General features: G+C 40.8%; 2 protein-coding genes across 2 annotated transcripts; one reads left to right on the top strand and one right to left on the bottom strand.

Moving 5' to 3' along the window:
• Positions 1–707: 707 nt before the first annotated feature.
• Positions 708–2,833, top strand: gas1b (growth arrest-specific 1b). Its single transcript, XM_070925141.1, has one exon. It carries the CDS (start codon positions 1,131–1,133, stop codon positions 1,902–1,904), a length of 774 nt encoding a protein of 257 aa, XP_070781242.1. The 5' UTR covers positions 708–1,130; the 3' UTR covers positions 1,905–2,833.
• Positions 2,834–9,372: 6,539 nt separating this feature from the next.
• Positions 9,373–14,507, bottom strand: c9 (complement component 9). Its single transcript, XM_070924592.1, has 11 exons — positions 14,434–14,507; positions 14,232–14,322; positions 13,588–13,738; positions 13,359–13,500; positions 12,491–12,629; positions 12,152–12,373; positions 11,530–11,770; positions 11,265–11,393; positions 10,597–10,772; positions 9,650–9,890; positions 9,373–9,542 (listed from the first exon to the last, which is right to left on the bottom strand). Exons 1-11 carry the CDS (start codon positions 14,505–14,507, stop codon positions 9,373–9,375), a joined length of 1,776 nt encoding a protein of 591 aa, XP_070780693.1.
• Positions 14,508–16,367: the final 1,860 nt, after the last annotated feature.

The following is a 16,367-nucleotide window of genomic DNA, read 5'->3' as shown; positions in this document are numbered from 1 at the left end:
TCTTCTGGTACTTTCCCAGCTCCATATCTGGAAATCATAGTCCTTAAACCTCTAAGCTGTCATGTCTTTATTGGTGTGTGTGTGTGTGTGTGTGTAAATGTGTCAGTGCGGTTCATGGGTATACTCACTGTATCATACTTTTGAAATCAAGGCTTGTTATATGTTTCATGGTGGAACGTGTAAGACAGGAGCTCTGCATGTGTTATAACAGCTGTCGTCTCGCTCTGCAGGGAGGAAACACAATCCCAGTGTTTCTCCAAAGAAACTGTGCCTCATTAGGTACTGGTCTCATTGCAGGGATGAGCAATTATTCAAGAATCAGACCGCAGACGTTGAACTGTATATCATTAGAAACCCAAGTTTTGTAGTGGTTAAATACAAAGCAGGAGATCTGTCTATCTATCTATCTATCTAAACAGTTGTACCCCCATAGATATAAAAATAGTAAGAACTGTAAAGCGTGATCTGATCAAACACGAATAGGTAAATACATATCTTAGCATCGTTTTCATAATAAGATAATAAAAAAGTGTCGTTGCTTAAAGTTTCCTTTTGCTTCCGTTTGAAAACAGCAGGCTGGCTTACGTCACAGTCCGCGTGTGACGGAGTCATCACGACGGTTCGTCGGACCAATCAGACGTGGCTGTTGCAGTAACCTAATCAGCCCATCACCGCTCAGCCCGCATCACTGAGCCGCGGCAGGTCGAGTGTGTGCGGGCTGGGAGTGAAAGCGGATGAGTGACTTTAGGAACCAGGATATATCGCGGTGCTTTCAGGAAGAGTTTCGGAAATAAGTCTTCTAAACAGTTTTTTTTTGTTTTTGGCGGACACGTTAAAGTTGATCAAAACTTTCACTCGTCTGCGTGAGTGCTGAACGACACACACATGCGCACGTGAAGCCGCCAAACGCGGACTTGGAGTGGCGAGAACTGGAGAAACTGTGAGATCTGAACATGATTGGCTTGTTGGGACATCCTACAGGAGCTGTTTCTTAGTGACCCACTGACTGTAAGTCACACACTGTGACATGATATGAAACCACTGAAGAGAAACCTTGTTTTGACGCAGCGTGATGGAAATACAGAAGCCCTGATGAAGTCTAACGTTTTTAAGATTCATTCTTCCTGGAAATGGCAAGTCGTGCCATATTGATGGAGCGGACAGCGGTTTTGATATGCAGTGTATTGATCCTAATCATCGGTGTATGTGTCGGATCTCCTAACCACAGCCGCCGGCTGGTCTGCTGGAAAGCCATCCTGAAGTGCCACGGAGAGCCGGAGTGCCATTACGCTTATGACCAGTACATTTATGCCTGCGCGTCCGTCATCAATGGGGACCGTAAGAAGTGTCCCAGCCACTGCATATCCTCTCTCATTCAGCTCAATCTAACCCAAAGCGGCCCGGCTCTGGAGGACTGCGACTGCGCCCTGGATCCGGTCTGCAGGAGCACCAAACAAGCCATCGAGCCGTGCCTGCCGCGGACCAGCACCATGGGCTGCACCGAGGCCCGGCGGCAGTGTGAGATGGACCAGCCGTGCAGCTCTGCTATGAGGGAGTATTTATTTCACTGCCGAAAACTTTTCGGAGGGGAAAGGTGCTCGGACGGGTGCCGCAAAGTGATAGCCAACATGCGCTCCATACCGAAAGCGCAGCAGCTGGACACTTGTGTGTGTGACGGGACGGAGAGGAACATATGCGAGTATATAAAAGTCAGCATGAAGACTTTCTGCTCGGATTCTGCTGATAGGTTCGCGGGAAGCGGCTTTTCAGACTCTGAGGAGGACACTGATGATGATTACATCGAGGAGGAGTATCAGTACGTGGAAAACTCAAGTGACTCCCCACCTTGTCAGACTGTGCTAAATGTCCTGACCACCATTTTGGTTTTATCCAAATTAATCTGAGATGCTAGAAAGTCAGTAGTCCTGCTCATTGTGAATTAACACCAGAACTCACATCACTACAGTCTGTCTGCTTTGATGTAACCAGCCATGTTTGTCCTTAAACTAACACATGGGGGGCTTTTAAATTCAACCCAAGTCCTACTATTAAGGCCATTTGCTGTCAAAAGCCTGCAAATGACAGTTTGTGGATCAGATCAACAGCACATGTAGCCTCTTAGTTATATTTCGCTTACACATTCAAACATGTTCTGATAATGCTGAAGGAATCTATATTTGTATGTCAGCTATATAAAGATAAATTGTACAGTATATTGTATAAACTTGTTTTCGTCAAAATATTTTCTTTACGAGTGACAAGAGATTTGCACTGTATGAATATTTGAGTCACAGTCTTTTACTGCATTATGACCACAGAAGAAGGAAAAATGTTTTTGTCCAAAAGTGCCTAAAAGTCTTTATACTGGTTTTATTCACCATTATGTGACCATATCAGAGGCATGCTGTGAGAGCGCAGCAATTTTCTTTTACCAGCTGTAAAGAAACTTTCTCCTCAACCCCTTCATTACAAACCAAAGTTGACGTAAGCCACAGAAATGTGTCTAAATCCCAGAGCAGACAATGCATCTGAAGCAAGAGGGACACACTTGACCTTGTACACATGGATGTTTGCAGAAGGTGTGAAGTGTTAATTCTTGAAAACTGTTCAAACGGACGGGCGAAAGGTAAACTCCTCCTCTTGGGGGATTTGCAGCACAAATGGAGCCAAGAAGTGTTCGGTCGGTTTGTTTATCCTCACATCATGTGTTCTTCACAAAGACACGCTGAGAGAAAAAGATGTCTGTGTTCGGGTGAGTGGAGATTTTAAGTGCCCATTAAAAACACACTCCTCTGAATGTACATGCACGTTAAATAAATATGTTTTACAAGGATTCATTTGGAAGTCGTGTGGCTCTGTCTTGAACTTCTAATCTTTTTTTTTGAAAGACTGGTTGCAACTACTGAAATTTTCTGGGGTGGTGATTAAAGCAATCAGCAGATGGATCTGGGTGCAACTCTTTTCTGAAGACACCAACACAATTATTTACCAGGTGTCACTGGAAATACAGTCATTTCACTTCTGCATTTAGAGGCCTTGTTTATTTTTGTACCATCATGCATGTAAAACATCCGATAAGGGTCCTTTATAAACGATTCTTCTCCAGTCAAAGTTCCTCTGGTTTTCTTGGTATTTACCCAAACTATGACTGAGACGCCAGTAATAAGTGTCAGTACTCCTCAGACAGGTTAGAGGCCTTAAAACAATTCAAAGCTTCAAAACTTTCATTTCCTTTAAAGTCTTTGTAAAACAGTTTGAAAGCTCAGCAGGCTCACCATAAGTGTTTTTAATCAGTACAGTTGTTTCAACGTGCTGTACATTTCCCAAGCAGTGGTGACAGAAAAAAATACTTTTATACATCGCAAATGTGCTTACAGTTTTTCTCTTTTGTCACAGACAATTAGATTTTTAGGATTTCTATTTTCCGAGTATAAGGCGATTTTGAATCAGTGGTAGCAGTGATGGTTGCAGGGTGCATGTGTCTGTTTGCATGCTCGTGACTCATGTTATGAGTCAGTCAGCTCTCTATACTTACAAAATAGTATACAAAAAAGCTAGTGTCCCCCTCCTTCACTTGTGATAATGGGCCTTGAAACCATTGATGGCAGCCATGTTGCTTTTCAAGGAAAAGAGATGGGTCCTCCAGCCCATTGATTGGACGAGAAGTCGAGTGGCACCTCTATTATGGAGATGCAAAATACACAATGGTGTAGCGGCACAATGCGGGGGCACTTCATTCACTCTTTTCCTCTGTCACCCTTTTCAGGGAGTGGGGGAGCATGAGGAGGAGACAGCTACCCCAGAGGAAGACAGAGGAGTTATGTGAGAAAGTTCAGCTTTATTGCTCGGTCTAACTCCTGCAGAGACGCCACGGTTTAACATTCATTTGTGCAACAGTTCGTTCTCTTACAAATAGATGTTTAGTGGTGTTCTCTAACTTCTCTCTGAGGCTGTGAGGATAACTTCCTTTATCATAGCTTGGCACTCTTTATTATACTTAACTCCGAAAAACATAATCTGTCATTAGGGTTTAAACAACCTTAAAAAGAAAGACACAAATAATAAATCCTACAATGGCAGCGATTGTTAAAAAGTACCAACAAAGTGATGTGGTGAAGGCATTTCTGGGCCTTTGTTATGAGAAGCAAAAGCCTGTCACTGTCACTTTAAGAGAGTAGGCCTCTACTCCAACCATTAATAATTGTAATGCCTTTTTATTATTGTTGAGGATAATGAAGGGATGAGAATCATATGGGGGCCCCAGACTATACTTTGCCCTGAAATGTTTTCAATTAACTTTTGGCACCAGAGGAAAATAGGAATGTTGTGTTTTTTTTCCCATGCCGAAACAGAAAAGAGTCAGCTGGGGCTTTTGGTGCAGGGACCAGAACATCATTAAAATTGCCTCATCATAACTCAAACTGTTGCTTGGCCAACCTCCCCTCTGCCCCGCCCAAAACCCTTGGTCCTCTAGGTTACACTAAAGAAAAGCAAACAGGCAGCCTTACTTTAGCGACATGTTGTAGACAATATTCGCTCAGATCAGTGATGTTTGTAGATCTTTTTTTTCTCATGTTGTTCTCTTTATTGGTACCTTGCTACTGGTGTAATGTGTATAGTCCTCCCCCAATATGTCATTATATTATAATACTGGCTGAACATCTAAATCCCAACATGAGGTTTTGGAAGGAGAAATTCTTTGGGCCTATTTTGCAGATCAGTTTGATGTCAGACACTGTTCCTCAGTCAGTGGCAATGAAATAACTCCCTCTTGAAGTCCCAGTGGAACTCTGCAAAACATTTCAAAACTGCTCGGACGCCAGACTGACTTCTTTTTCCTGTTGAACCTATTTTGAAGCTCCCAGTCCTGGAATAAAGAAGACTGCTTCTAATTCAGTTGTACTCGTGTCAGCCTCATGTGAACCAGAAGTCAGATGGAGTGAAAAAGTTTGAGAAAAGAGGGTAAGACATAAGTATTAAAAGTGATAGTTGGTTCTCCGCAAATCTAAAAAGTAATCATAAATTGGAAACCCTATACCTATTGAGGCTCACAGTTCATTCTTGGCCTTGGAAACAGTTACTTAATGGACCTTGTGGTGAGATTATTTTCTCAACTTAAGTTAAAACTGCAACTGTTCACTCTCTGTAGAAACTGGCTGAGTGAGGCATCTTTCTTGGTCAGATACTATAGCCACAAAATGTACTTGTACTACTACAGAGTAATAACTTAATGAATATTGCAGATGTTGTGACATGTGATCTTTGCTTTGGATTTATTTTGCTGTGTTTGTCTTTTGCAAGTTGCTGAAACAATTAGTCGATTAATTGATTAGACCATAGACAGTTTTGATCATCTATTATTGGTTTTAATTATTCATTATAATTATTCCTGTGTTTTATATAATTGTGAATCTAATAGTTTTCTGTGTTGGTCGGACAAAACTAATCCCCTTAGGCTCACTGAAGCATTTTTTCTCTATTTTATTTGCATTTTATAGACTAAATGATTAATCTACAAATGAAAAAACAATTGATAATTTGATAATGACAATAATCATTTGTTGCAGCTCTACAAGGTCTAAACTTAGAAAATACACCTAGCTGTAAAAGAAAAGAAAAAAACACATTCCCATACATTTGGCTACTGTAATACACTTTAATACTAAATGTCTTAAAAAGTGACTGTGTAAGTTTTGCTGAACAGCGACCCCTGTGGCAGCAAGATACACTGATACTGAATTTACTGTTATTTTCCAAAAGACCCATTGAAATTTCCATCTATGAGATTTTAAAACATAGTGGATCAGTTGGTAGCAAGTTGTCATAAAGTCAAGCAAGCTGATGTCAGTTGCAAAGCAATAACTAATAAAGTTAGTTAACATTAGGCACTATAAGCTACTGGTCATACCAGAGCAAGTCAGGTATATTGAATTCAGCAGGGGGGAGTTGGGTGCTCGTGAATCCTACTTTTATTTTCTGGGAGGGGGATTGTGTTACTGCTTTTTTCAAAAGTTACACGCTCACATGTTAAGCTTTTTTAACATGTTGCTTGATTTGGACTACAGTTCAGTTTTGACCAAAAATAAACAAACTTAGCAAACGCTAAGTGAAGTGAAAAAAACCCCAGTGACCCACAATAATTGGAGGTTGGGGGGTGGACTTGAGGAAGGCAGTACCCTGAGCTTTTAGAGAGGTGGGAAAGGTGGAGGAGGGGTTGATTTATGATTGAGGGTTAATGGGGGAAGGGTCTGGTATGGGAGAGGGGCTGTGCTGGGTTGAATGTCAGGGATTTTAAGCCTCTCTGAATAATGATGCTAATAAGGAATATTTAATCAACCAATCAGATCAACCAATTTTCTCTATTGGGATGGCGTTGGCGGGATAGGAATTGTCTTCAGTTGCCTCCCATGATTTCCTCCCGCAGCCCAGCCAAAGAGCAGTGGTGCAAAGTTTTAAGGGGTGAGAGAAGAACAGGACGGGGGGGGGGGCACACAAAACATAGCTGACAAGGGGCATAACTTCATTTCCACGGTGCTGGGACAGCTGTGTGGAGTAATCTGCCGTAGCAGCCCTCTAAAACTTCAATGCCTTTAGTGACCCAGGGAAGTGGGGAGGGGGCAACTCCAACTGTGTCCAGGCGTTTAGGAGTGCGAAGGGGCTCCTTTCACACCCTTCCAATGGCTTTTGTTAAAAAAATATCCCTCACCTCTTCTTCATTGAAAGCAAGGACTATATGTTCATGAGATGAGACGGACAAAGGTTCACATTTTGAAAGCAAACTTAGAATTCATTTTCTAGCTTGTGAGCAGCACGTTGCAAAGTGAAGAATTCTGGGATTTAAGTTTTTATGAAGTAAAATGAACTTCGTGTTCTCTGTTTGCCAACATATTTTTCTTGGAACCGGCTTGATGAACTTTGAAAAGTATCAAGAATATTGTTTTTAATGTCACCGAGGCCGAAATGTTGGACAAGAGATGTAAGTTCTGCATTTTGGCCGTGATGTTTCTACTCTGCACATTAAGTGCAAAATATTCTTGTTAGAATTAGTTGAATATAAACACTGAATATGTCTAAAATGGCAAATGTGTTTTTCTCACCTAATGGAGTATATTGGAAATATAACCTGTCATATATGTTTCTCAGACAGGTTTTGAAAGTCCTCATTTAAGCTTTAGATTTTCACTTGTTACTCACTTTATAGTATAAGTAAATATTAGCAAGAAGAGAATTGGGCAGTCCATCGATGAAGAGGGGTTCATTATTTTGTGCTAACTGTTCTGTTGAAGACTGAGGAAAGAACAAAACATTTTAGACTAAGATAATGGCTTGAGGCTGGGTTGCTGTCCGGAGTGAATGGGGTCTCCCTGGAGCTCAATAAGGTCCCAAAGTTTTACCCCATTGTGCTGACATCCTAAAGGCCAGGGGGTCCCACCCCCAGTGGTTACTTCTCAAGTATGCATTCATCACCCCCACTATACACACACACACACACACACACACACACACACAATCTTCTGGACTTTAACTCCTCTCTATTTAAGTGGTGACAGGAGGCAATATTTGCAGAAAGTCTGCTGAGAGAGGAAGAAGTAATAAAAAGTGTGAGATCAGAAGGACCAAAGCTGCTCAGATTCACAAAGTCCTACACAATATTTAAGACTCTATGATTAAGACATGGTTTGTTTCCTATCAGGAGTTATTTAATGAAATCTGTGAATTATTGTTATGTGCTTTGCCCAGTTTGACATGTTTACTCGTGACCTACACGATTCACTAAAGAATCCTAAAGAATTCACTTCAGAAAAAAAATCTCCAAAATAGGCAGAAAAGAAATACTAACTGTCCCTTTTACAGGTCTGTGCTAAATATTGTGCAAGGCTGTAGCAGTGCACTCACTGCTGTTTGCTTAACAAGGCCTTGACTGGCACGAGGATCTCCAGTCATGCCCGCAGTGTCAGTGCTAAATGAGTGAGTTTAAATCCATGAGCAAACATGGAAATCAAAGACTGTTAAGATAAGCAAATATGTCATGACAGTTACTGCTCAAGCATGTATAACACAAAGAACCTCCAGCATATAACGCCCCTATGTTAAGGAGTCCCTGTGCACCCGGGGGGGAGGCAGCAAGTTGTAAGTACACAACAGAAGAAGAGCGTTCTGAATTACTATTAGACTTATTTTGCAGTCGAATAACTTGATGATTTGCCCCCTCACATGCTAACCATCACAGAAATGCAGTTCCTTGGAAGCAGATATACATAGTTTGTATTTGATGGAGGGGGGGGTTTGTCCCCATATGATTTGCATTGGCACTAATGGATAGCTGTGCCTCCAGTGCTGCTTGTGTTTAAGAGTTCCAAAAGTGTGTTTCACGAAAAAAACGACCCGAATTACACCAATATGGAAAATTGCCATAACATTTATGGGTTAACAAACGTGTGTGAAAGAGATGGCTACTGGGACTGCACATGTAATGTCTTCCTTTGTGTCCAACACCTTAATATCTAGTTGTCCTCTGTGTCAGCCCTCTTTCCATCCTGCTTCAACTCATCTGGTTCTCATTTGTGCAGCGCAGCCAGCTGGAATGTGTCCATGCTTTTAAAGATGAGTTATTTGCCCATTAATACATACTTCAGCCCAACACTATTTTAAGTGAACTAAAGTGGAAAGACACAGCGTTGTTTGCAGTCCAAAAGCTGTTCTTTTGGATCTAAAAATGACGGATTAATGACTAAATAGGTCATGCTCTTTTTTTCTGTCCAGGGTGCCTGGGTTGTAAGACAGCACAGACTTTTGAATGAAATGGTTTTGAAAGGTAGCTTTTAATTTGATTTATGTGACAAAGACCAAAATGGCAAGAACTTAAGGGGCTCAGTTAAATCTGCAATGGTATTGATGTAATGCAAACATCAAAATGTACAGTATTGAGTGGAGGACTGTGGCACTACACCTTTATTAGAATTATATACATGTTATGCTTGATACTTGTTTTGTAGCTGTTAATGTTGATTGCATTTTTTTAATTTGTAGAAATTAAAATCCAGAAGACGTGTTTGCTGGGGTACAATGGATTTTTTAAGTTTCACTTCTACTAAATCCATATATGTATATATTTATAATTGATACTGTATACTCAAACTCCATATATTCAAATCACAACAAATAATCAAAAAGTCTATCTACACATAACAACACTGTAATTTATGAACTGCATTATCCATTACCAACCTCAAGATGGCTCTGTTCTCCTGACTAAGCATGTAAAGACAAAAATGTCTTGACTCATGACTTTAAATATTTTGATTTTCATCTTTTAGACCTTTTCGTGTGTGTGTGTGTGTCAGAGAGAGGGAGCGATGGTTTGTTAAATGATCATTTAGCTGCTTCGCAGTATTCCTCACTGGTGGTGTCTCCCCTGCACACAGCTCCAGGGACCCCTTCTATGTTACAGCCACGTGTCCTGGCGCGTATCCCTCCGCTACAGCTGGACCAGAAAGACCAGCATGTCCAGTTGCCTTCCTCAATAACAGTAGGTCTTGCACCTGCAAAGCATTGTCCAAATTAACACATAAAAGAAAAATGACCCAAAGTCATATGAATGGCCTTGGTGTGTTGGGATACTGTATGTTGTGATTTATTTTATATTTACTCCTACCTGAGTTTCTAACTTTATCCCCCTTGAAATTCTGGCAGGCCAGGCCCTCAAACACGTTGGGGCACAGGCAGATACACTTTCCATCCAGCTGAGTAAGAGTGCCTCCGTTATGACAAGGCTTACACTTGCACACGTTATACTCTGCCACATAGTCTGCTGTGGCCAGCTTCAGGTTGGATATCCTGGTGTTAGCGTCTGGCATATCCAATGGAATCAATGTATAGATGGGTTCTCTCTGTCAGAAACAACAGAATATGTGCGCCATTTCATTCAGAATATGATAACAGAAAAATCACATCACATCATCTTTCATTTGTCTTGCAACATGACTAAGAGTCTAAAGCAATGCTGGAGGCTATGTGAGCTAAATGCTAACACAAGCCTGCTCACAATGACAAATTTTTAGCATGTTCACCATCTTTATTTGGCGTATTAGCATGCTAACATTTGATAATTGGCAGTAAATACAAAGTACAGCTGAGAATGAAGGGAATGATTCATTTTGCAGGTATTTGGACAAATTAAATATTTGACCCTGATGTTGGCGCGAGACGAAAAGTCGGGGAATCAAATCATCCTGAGGGTGACATGAATGTTTGCACCAAATTTCATGGTGCATCCAATCCATCCAATAACAGTTGATAGATTTCACTTAAAACATCAAATGTCAACCTCATGGTGGTTCTAGAGGAAAAATCAGAGGATCACCAAAGTCATTTGGATTTATCCTCGACACCATGAATGTCCGTACAAAATGTCATGGTAATCCATCTGATAGTTGTTGAGATATTTCAGTCTGGACCAAAGTGGTGGACTGACCAACCCACCAACAGACGGACTGACATTGCCATGCCGCTAGCATTGCTTATAACATCTTCATCATAGGGTGACACCTATAATGATGTTGTTACAGCTTCACGTTGCCAATCCATCATTCCTACCTCACTGTTGATCAGTGCAGGGGCATCAGGGATGGACCTGGCCCACTCTTGAAACGTAGCGGCGTCCATCACCCCGTCCTTATTCAATTTAGCCCTCATAGCAACAGCACTTGGTAGAGTACCTCCTTTGACTGATGTCATCACCTTGTCCACCACTGCTTTTCCGAAAGTCTCAACTGTGTAGCAACAGGGGACCAACTTTTAGTGACTTTCCTTAACAGATACATAAATGTAAACCTTACTCATACTCATCACAGTATCTGAGCATAAGAAAAGAGAGGTTTGGATTTAGGATGAAGTCTATCTTAATACAATCTTCAAAAGTTACTGCCTTTTTCATACAAAATTCCCTCTTTGTGTTTCCCCAGACAGCTTCTCCTCACTGAGCTGCAGCGGAGGGATACGTCTTGGTAGTTGAATTGCCAGGATAAAACACTGGCACTAAACCCTGTAGACTTTGTCCCCAATGTCTTACAGTGTAGTCATGCTATGAAGGCATGGCCAGTATGGGCAGGAAGAATGATCACAGCAACAAATAACTCTTTCAGCGGACATGTGGCATTTGAGTATTGTATTAAGATAGACTTGAAAAATCTGCACCTTTCCTTTAAATATCAACTTTCAAGCTTCACTAATCAGTGTGATCAGGTAATACAGGGAAAACAGACCTCCGTCTTTTGTTGTTACAGTATCACAATAGCTTGGTTTCACGCTTGCTTGTCCAGAGAAAGTCGTGCCACCAAAATCTGGTGTGATGCCTAGTTTGATGCAGTCTTGAATCGTTCTCTCTGTCAGATCTGGAAGAATCATGAAGTATAGAGCATGAGTGCTTATCACTTTTAGTCAACATTGTGCCTTGAGAGATCTCATGATGGAGAAATTAACTTAAAACACAATCAAAACAAAAAGAGAGACTTGCTGGGGTACACATACTCTTTTCCTTGATGGAGTCCTGGTTGAGAACATAGATCAACTCATATTCGCCACCAGATTTCCCGCTGAAGGTGTAGTGAGTCCCATAGTCTTCCAGGAAGGCAAAATAAATACCCCTCTCATACTGCAAAGGCAAAGATTTTACATGCTCCAGGAATTCATCAGCCACTTGGAGCGCACGGGATCGCAGCCTGTAGGTGCTCATCTGTACTGTGCCCTTCACCCGCATAAAGCTCTTGTTCTGAGTGTACAGGAGAGAAGTATTATCAAACACAGAGGCAGTTAGCATGCATAGTTTGAGATAATCCTGGTTACATAATTATGTCTTTTTTTTTTTTAGTTTAGTTAAAGGTCCCATATTATGCTAATTTCAGCTCTATATTTTTATTCTGGGACACCACTAGAGTAGCTTTGCACAATTCACAGATTCCCTTTATGGAGCCCCTAGGTTCACTCTCTGTCCGATACGTTCACAGTATTTATATAGCACCTAGACCTGCTTTATAATCAGAAAAGACATGGACATCTCACTTTCTACAATATGGGACCTTTAATGTTGTTGTATGTGCTAGAAATTACTTATAAATTGCATGTGAATTACTTGTCACTGGCTGACATCTACCTTAATGGTGGCGTACTCGGAGACCTCCTTAATCATTGCTTTCTTCTCGAAATTAGCCTGGAAATCCACCTTTAGAGTAGTATTGGACAAGGACACCTCAGTTGGGTTGAATTTGAAGGAAAGTCCAGTATCAATTTTAAAACTAATCTCGCTCAGCATTTCCTTCAGGAGGCTGTGTGTGTTCTCATAGAGTTCTCTAGAAACGGTCTCTTCCACTTTAGTCTGGAAAGACAGGGAGACAAAGTGTTATCCTCACCGACATACTGTGTATTCATCATCATTTTACATTATTTTACACACGCATATGCCCATAAAATAAGATAAGTGGCTCTGGCTAACCTCATAGTTCAGCACACCAACATTCCAGGGGATCCTGTCATTCTTCCCAGTGTTTGGATTCCTCACTCGATTGCACTGCCCATTGAAGTAATCATTGTTGAAGGGGTTCATTCGAGGATCTGTACCCAGGATGTTGATTCTGGTGCATGGACACAAACGTAAAACTATATACAACATTATGCCTTCCAAGTTTGAAGAGTTCTTGAGTGTACTACTCCTGTACAGGTTCTGTTACTTGTACTCTTATTTGTATTATTTGTATTATATCTCTTTCTTGCAGAGATTTAGAGAAGATAGATACCACTCACATGTTTGTCTGTTAAATATGGAGTGCCAGGAGATGGGTTACTTAGCTTAGCATAAAGCCTGGAAGCAAGGGGAAACAACTTGCCTGACTCTTTTCAAGGTGAAAAATATCATCAGAGATTTGGCTAGCTCTTTCCCTCTGCTTCCAGTCTTTATGCTAAAATAATCTAAGCATATTGTTTCCTCGCTCTAGCTTCATTTCTAGCATACAGATATGACAATGGTATTGTTCTCTCTAACTTGGCAAGAAAGTGACTAAGTGCAGTTCCCAAAATGTCCAACTATTTAGATATTTAGATAATATTCAAGTACAAAATATGTAATTTTATGACAGTGATCATTGTTTTTATAAACAACTCAAATGAAACAGGAAAGTATCTCTACTGAATACTTGAATGCTTTGATTAATATCTGTTATGTATAGTCACCATGAATGGGCAAATGTGCCGTCCTGATCTAAGTTCTCCCAGTTGTGATGACAACGCCTCCATTTTGCTTTCCTATTACTGTATATTGACTTTTTGATTCCAACTGAATGAGCTCTTTAATAACTCACTCTTACCCGTATCCTGCTGTCCTGCTTTGCTCATTGTTCTCCAGGACTGACGAACCACAGGGTTTACGCTCAGGTTCACAGTCCTCATCTGATCCATCCTCACAGTCATAGTCCCCGTTGCACATTAATCTCTTCTTAACGCAAGAACCTGTGTAAAGATGTGGGTTAAACTAAGGGGCCTAAAATAATAATGAGAAAGGTATTGTAGGTGACTTAAAAAAAAAAACTGAAGTACCTGACTCGCACTCGAACTCGGTGTCAGAGCACGCAGGGGGAAGCAGTAGCTCACATTTAGCATCTGTTGTACAGATCATCCTGTCCCCTACTGATTCCTGGCAGGGCTGGCCACCAAACTGGCCAAACACTTCTATAACTCGAGAACGCCTCTGAGGATCACAAATGATAACACTCTTTGTTAAGAATGTACACTTTCTTAAAAAGGCAAAGAACCAAGGGTTTGAAGTTCAAGGCTCTTACTGTGTAACAGATATATAAGTTTAAAAAAACTTAATTTTATGCCTTCTTAGGCTGATTGCCACAGACCTTTCATAAAACCTTCAAATTTAGATACTGCACAAAATCCAGTATCTACAAACAAACGTGTTCTTGTTTCTTCTTCAGTTTTCCATTTGAAGTAATTAATTTAAGTCGTCTTCAATTTAATACATTTATATATGAGATTAAAAGGTAGCTTAACCATACCAATTAGCATGATCTGGTTAGCTACTGTCTCATTTATGTGGTATGACAAACTCAATTACTAATTTCTTGGAGTATCAAAATTGATTTGTCAATGTTCTGCTAGCTAAAGCTCCTAAAGTTAATTGACTTCAGCTAAGGCGATGTCACTGGCTCTGACTACAGTTTGAATGGACTCACTTTGGTTTTCGTGCAAGGATCACAAGAACTCCACTCTGACCAGCGGCTCCAAGCACAGTTTATTGCTGGTGGATCAGGAAGTTCCACTCCCCTGAAATACACATATCAAGTGATGCAACTCTTTGTCTAGCACCAAATTCTTAGTTAGTGCATAAAATCAACATCCTTGCTGTTGTGTAAATGAAATGGGACATATACATACATTCCTTCTCCAAGAAGCGCCAGAGTAAGACACAGGCCACAGAAGCCCAGCGGGAGCACGACTTCAATCCTCATGATGAACCTTTGAAGAGACAAATGTTGTCGTGTGCTATTATTTATTTTAAGCTACCTTTCTGTCAATGATTATTCAACCAGGACCGTGTCGTTGTCAAAGTCAATAGCCACATCGATTCAGTGCTCGGAAACTCCTTTAATATAATGGTTACATTAATCTGTAAACTGTTCTTTCAGTCATGTGCTTATCCACTGATTGAAACCATACCTTGATTTTCTAAAAGCCAATAAAACATATACATTCACACTCAGATAGGGACATGAGCACATGACTCTAAAACAGACAGTTATATAAAAATACAAACCTAGTTTGATTCATAGAAACTATCCCAGCATGCACTGGGTGAAAGGCAGGGAGGCACACGAAAGCTGACAAACACTCTTAACACCGCTGTGTCAAGTTTCTTTTAGTGCATACACACTGTATATACACAAGGCCAATGGTCATTTATTGCGTTTTGGTTTTTATTTTTAAATACAATTCTTATATTATTTGGAGACAATTTGTACATTTATGTGTTTCCAAGATTATGCAATCATTCAGGCAGGTTTACAGCAAATATTTAAAGAGGCAGGTTTTGACTGTTGTACTACTTTGCCATGAAACGTCCATGGTACATTTACTGGAAACACTTTAGATTACAGCCTGCAACGGCACCAATAGGTACTGGCGAACAAGATGCAGTACTTTGCGGGCTGTAATATAAATCGTTACTGGAAACTGAATGACAGGAAATTCAACTAGCACACACTCGCTGTAACTGCCAACATCAAAGATGCCTGGAAAACATCAAAATGTGTGGTGATAGGTAGTGTTAAGTGTGGTTCTGGTTGTCCAGGTTTATTGAGCGTGTGCTGAAGTGCAACTCTTTTTCCACAAGATGGCGACATCGAACAGATAACGGCAGTATTCGGTGTAGTGTGTCCATTTCTAACATTCTCACACTGTGTTTGTATAGGGTGAGGGAACACACCAACATAGAGACTAAAACACTCGAATTAATTTCTATCTCTGACTAGTCAAACACTGCTTTTTTATTATATTATATAAAACCAAGCCTTGCACAATGCACAGGAAGTTTTAAACTGTTGCACCTAATGGTCTGTCATGTGATCTGAGTGGCTTTTGCTGAGTCTGCAGTACTTAGTTCTTCAAACGAGGGAGGGCAGCGTGTATAATTTACAAAAAAAAGAGGGACAAACAGAGCACGTCTTAGCGTAGAGAGATGAAAGAAAGTAGTGAATTTAAAAGTGGACAGGACTCATTAGGATTATGATCAAATTAGGTAATCATTCGTGATCAGGTGAATCATTATTCGTGGACGCAAAGGTTCGGCAGCGTTGGGAGGCTGACAAATCATCTGCTGTTATACATCTGAGGGAGTAAAACTGATTTTGACTGTTTTCTGCTGACTTAAATAAACACAGTATTCCCCGATGTCTCCAAAGTCAATGTGGGGGCTGCCCTGTCCTGGTTCTTTCCCTGTATCTGCAAGCAGAGCTGGGGTAGTCTAGGGGCTATGTGGTCATGGCCCGCTGGAGAGGCACAAATATGTGCTTAGGTCACCACTTTTACGAGGTTTGGCAGTTTCCTCCCAGCTTTCTCAGGAAACCAGAGGGTAGGTAAGGTGCTTGCAATATTTCTCCTGACTAGAAAGACTTCCTGTTTTTTGGGGGGGGTTGGAACTATGTAGAAACACTTGTAGAACAGCCTATTGCCCCGCTTTACTGTAATTTACACACTACATCCTATAGAATTTGTCGTCATGTGTGACAGAATATGACGCTTCCTGCATCAACACTTGCCCCGCTCCTTTATGTTGTATTTTTAGACTGAAATGGTCAAGAGCAGTGAAGGCA

The sequence above is a fragment of the Enoplosus armatus genome, chromosome 18, assembly GCF_043641665.1.
Source record: "Enoplosus armatus isolate fEnoArm2 chromosome 18, fEnoArm2.hap1, whole genome shotgun sequence".
NCBI classification, from domain to species: Eukaryota; Metazoa; Chordata; class Actinopteri; order Centrarchiformes; family Enoplosidae; genus Enoplosus; species Enoplosus armatus.
This window is presented reverse-complemented; position numbering and strand designations above follow the sequence as displayed.

Excerpts from the sequence above, each read along its gene's own strand:
- c9 (XM_070924592.1), bottom strand. The coding sequence starts at position 14,507 with ATGAGGATTGAAGTCGTGCTCCCGCTGGGCTTCTGTGGCCTGTGTCTT. Across the intron at positions 14,323-14,433 it reads GCGCTTCTTGGAGAAGGAAT|GGGAGTGGAACTTCCTGATC; the intron begins GTATGTATATGT and ends TGTGTATTTCAG. Across the intron at positions 13,739-14,231 it reads ATCCTTGCACGAAAACCAAA|AGGCGTTCTCGAGTTATAGA; the intron begins GTGAGTCCATTC and ends TGTGATCCTCAG.
- gas1b (XM_070925141.1), top strand. The coding sequence starts at position 1,131 with ATGGCAAGTCGTGCCATATTGATGGAGCGGACAGCGGTTTTGATATGC.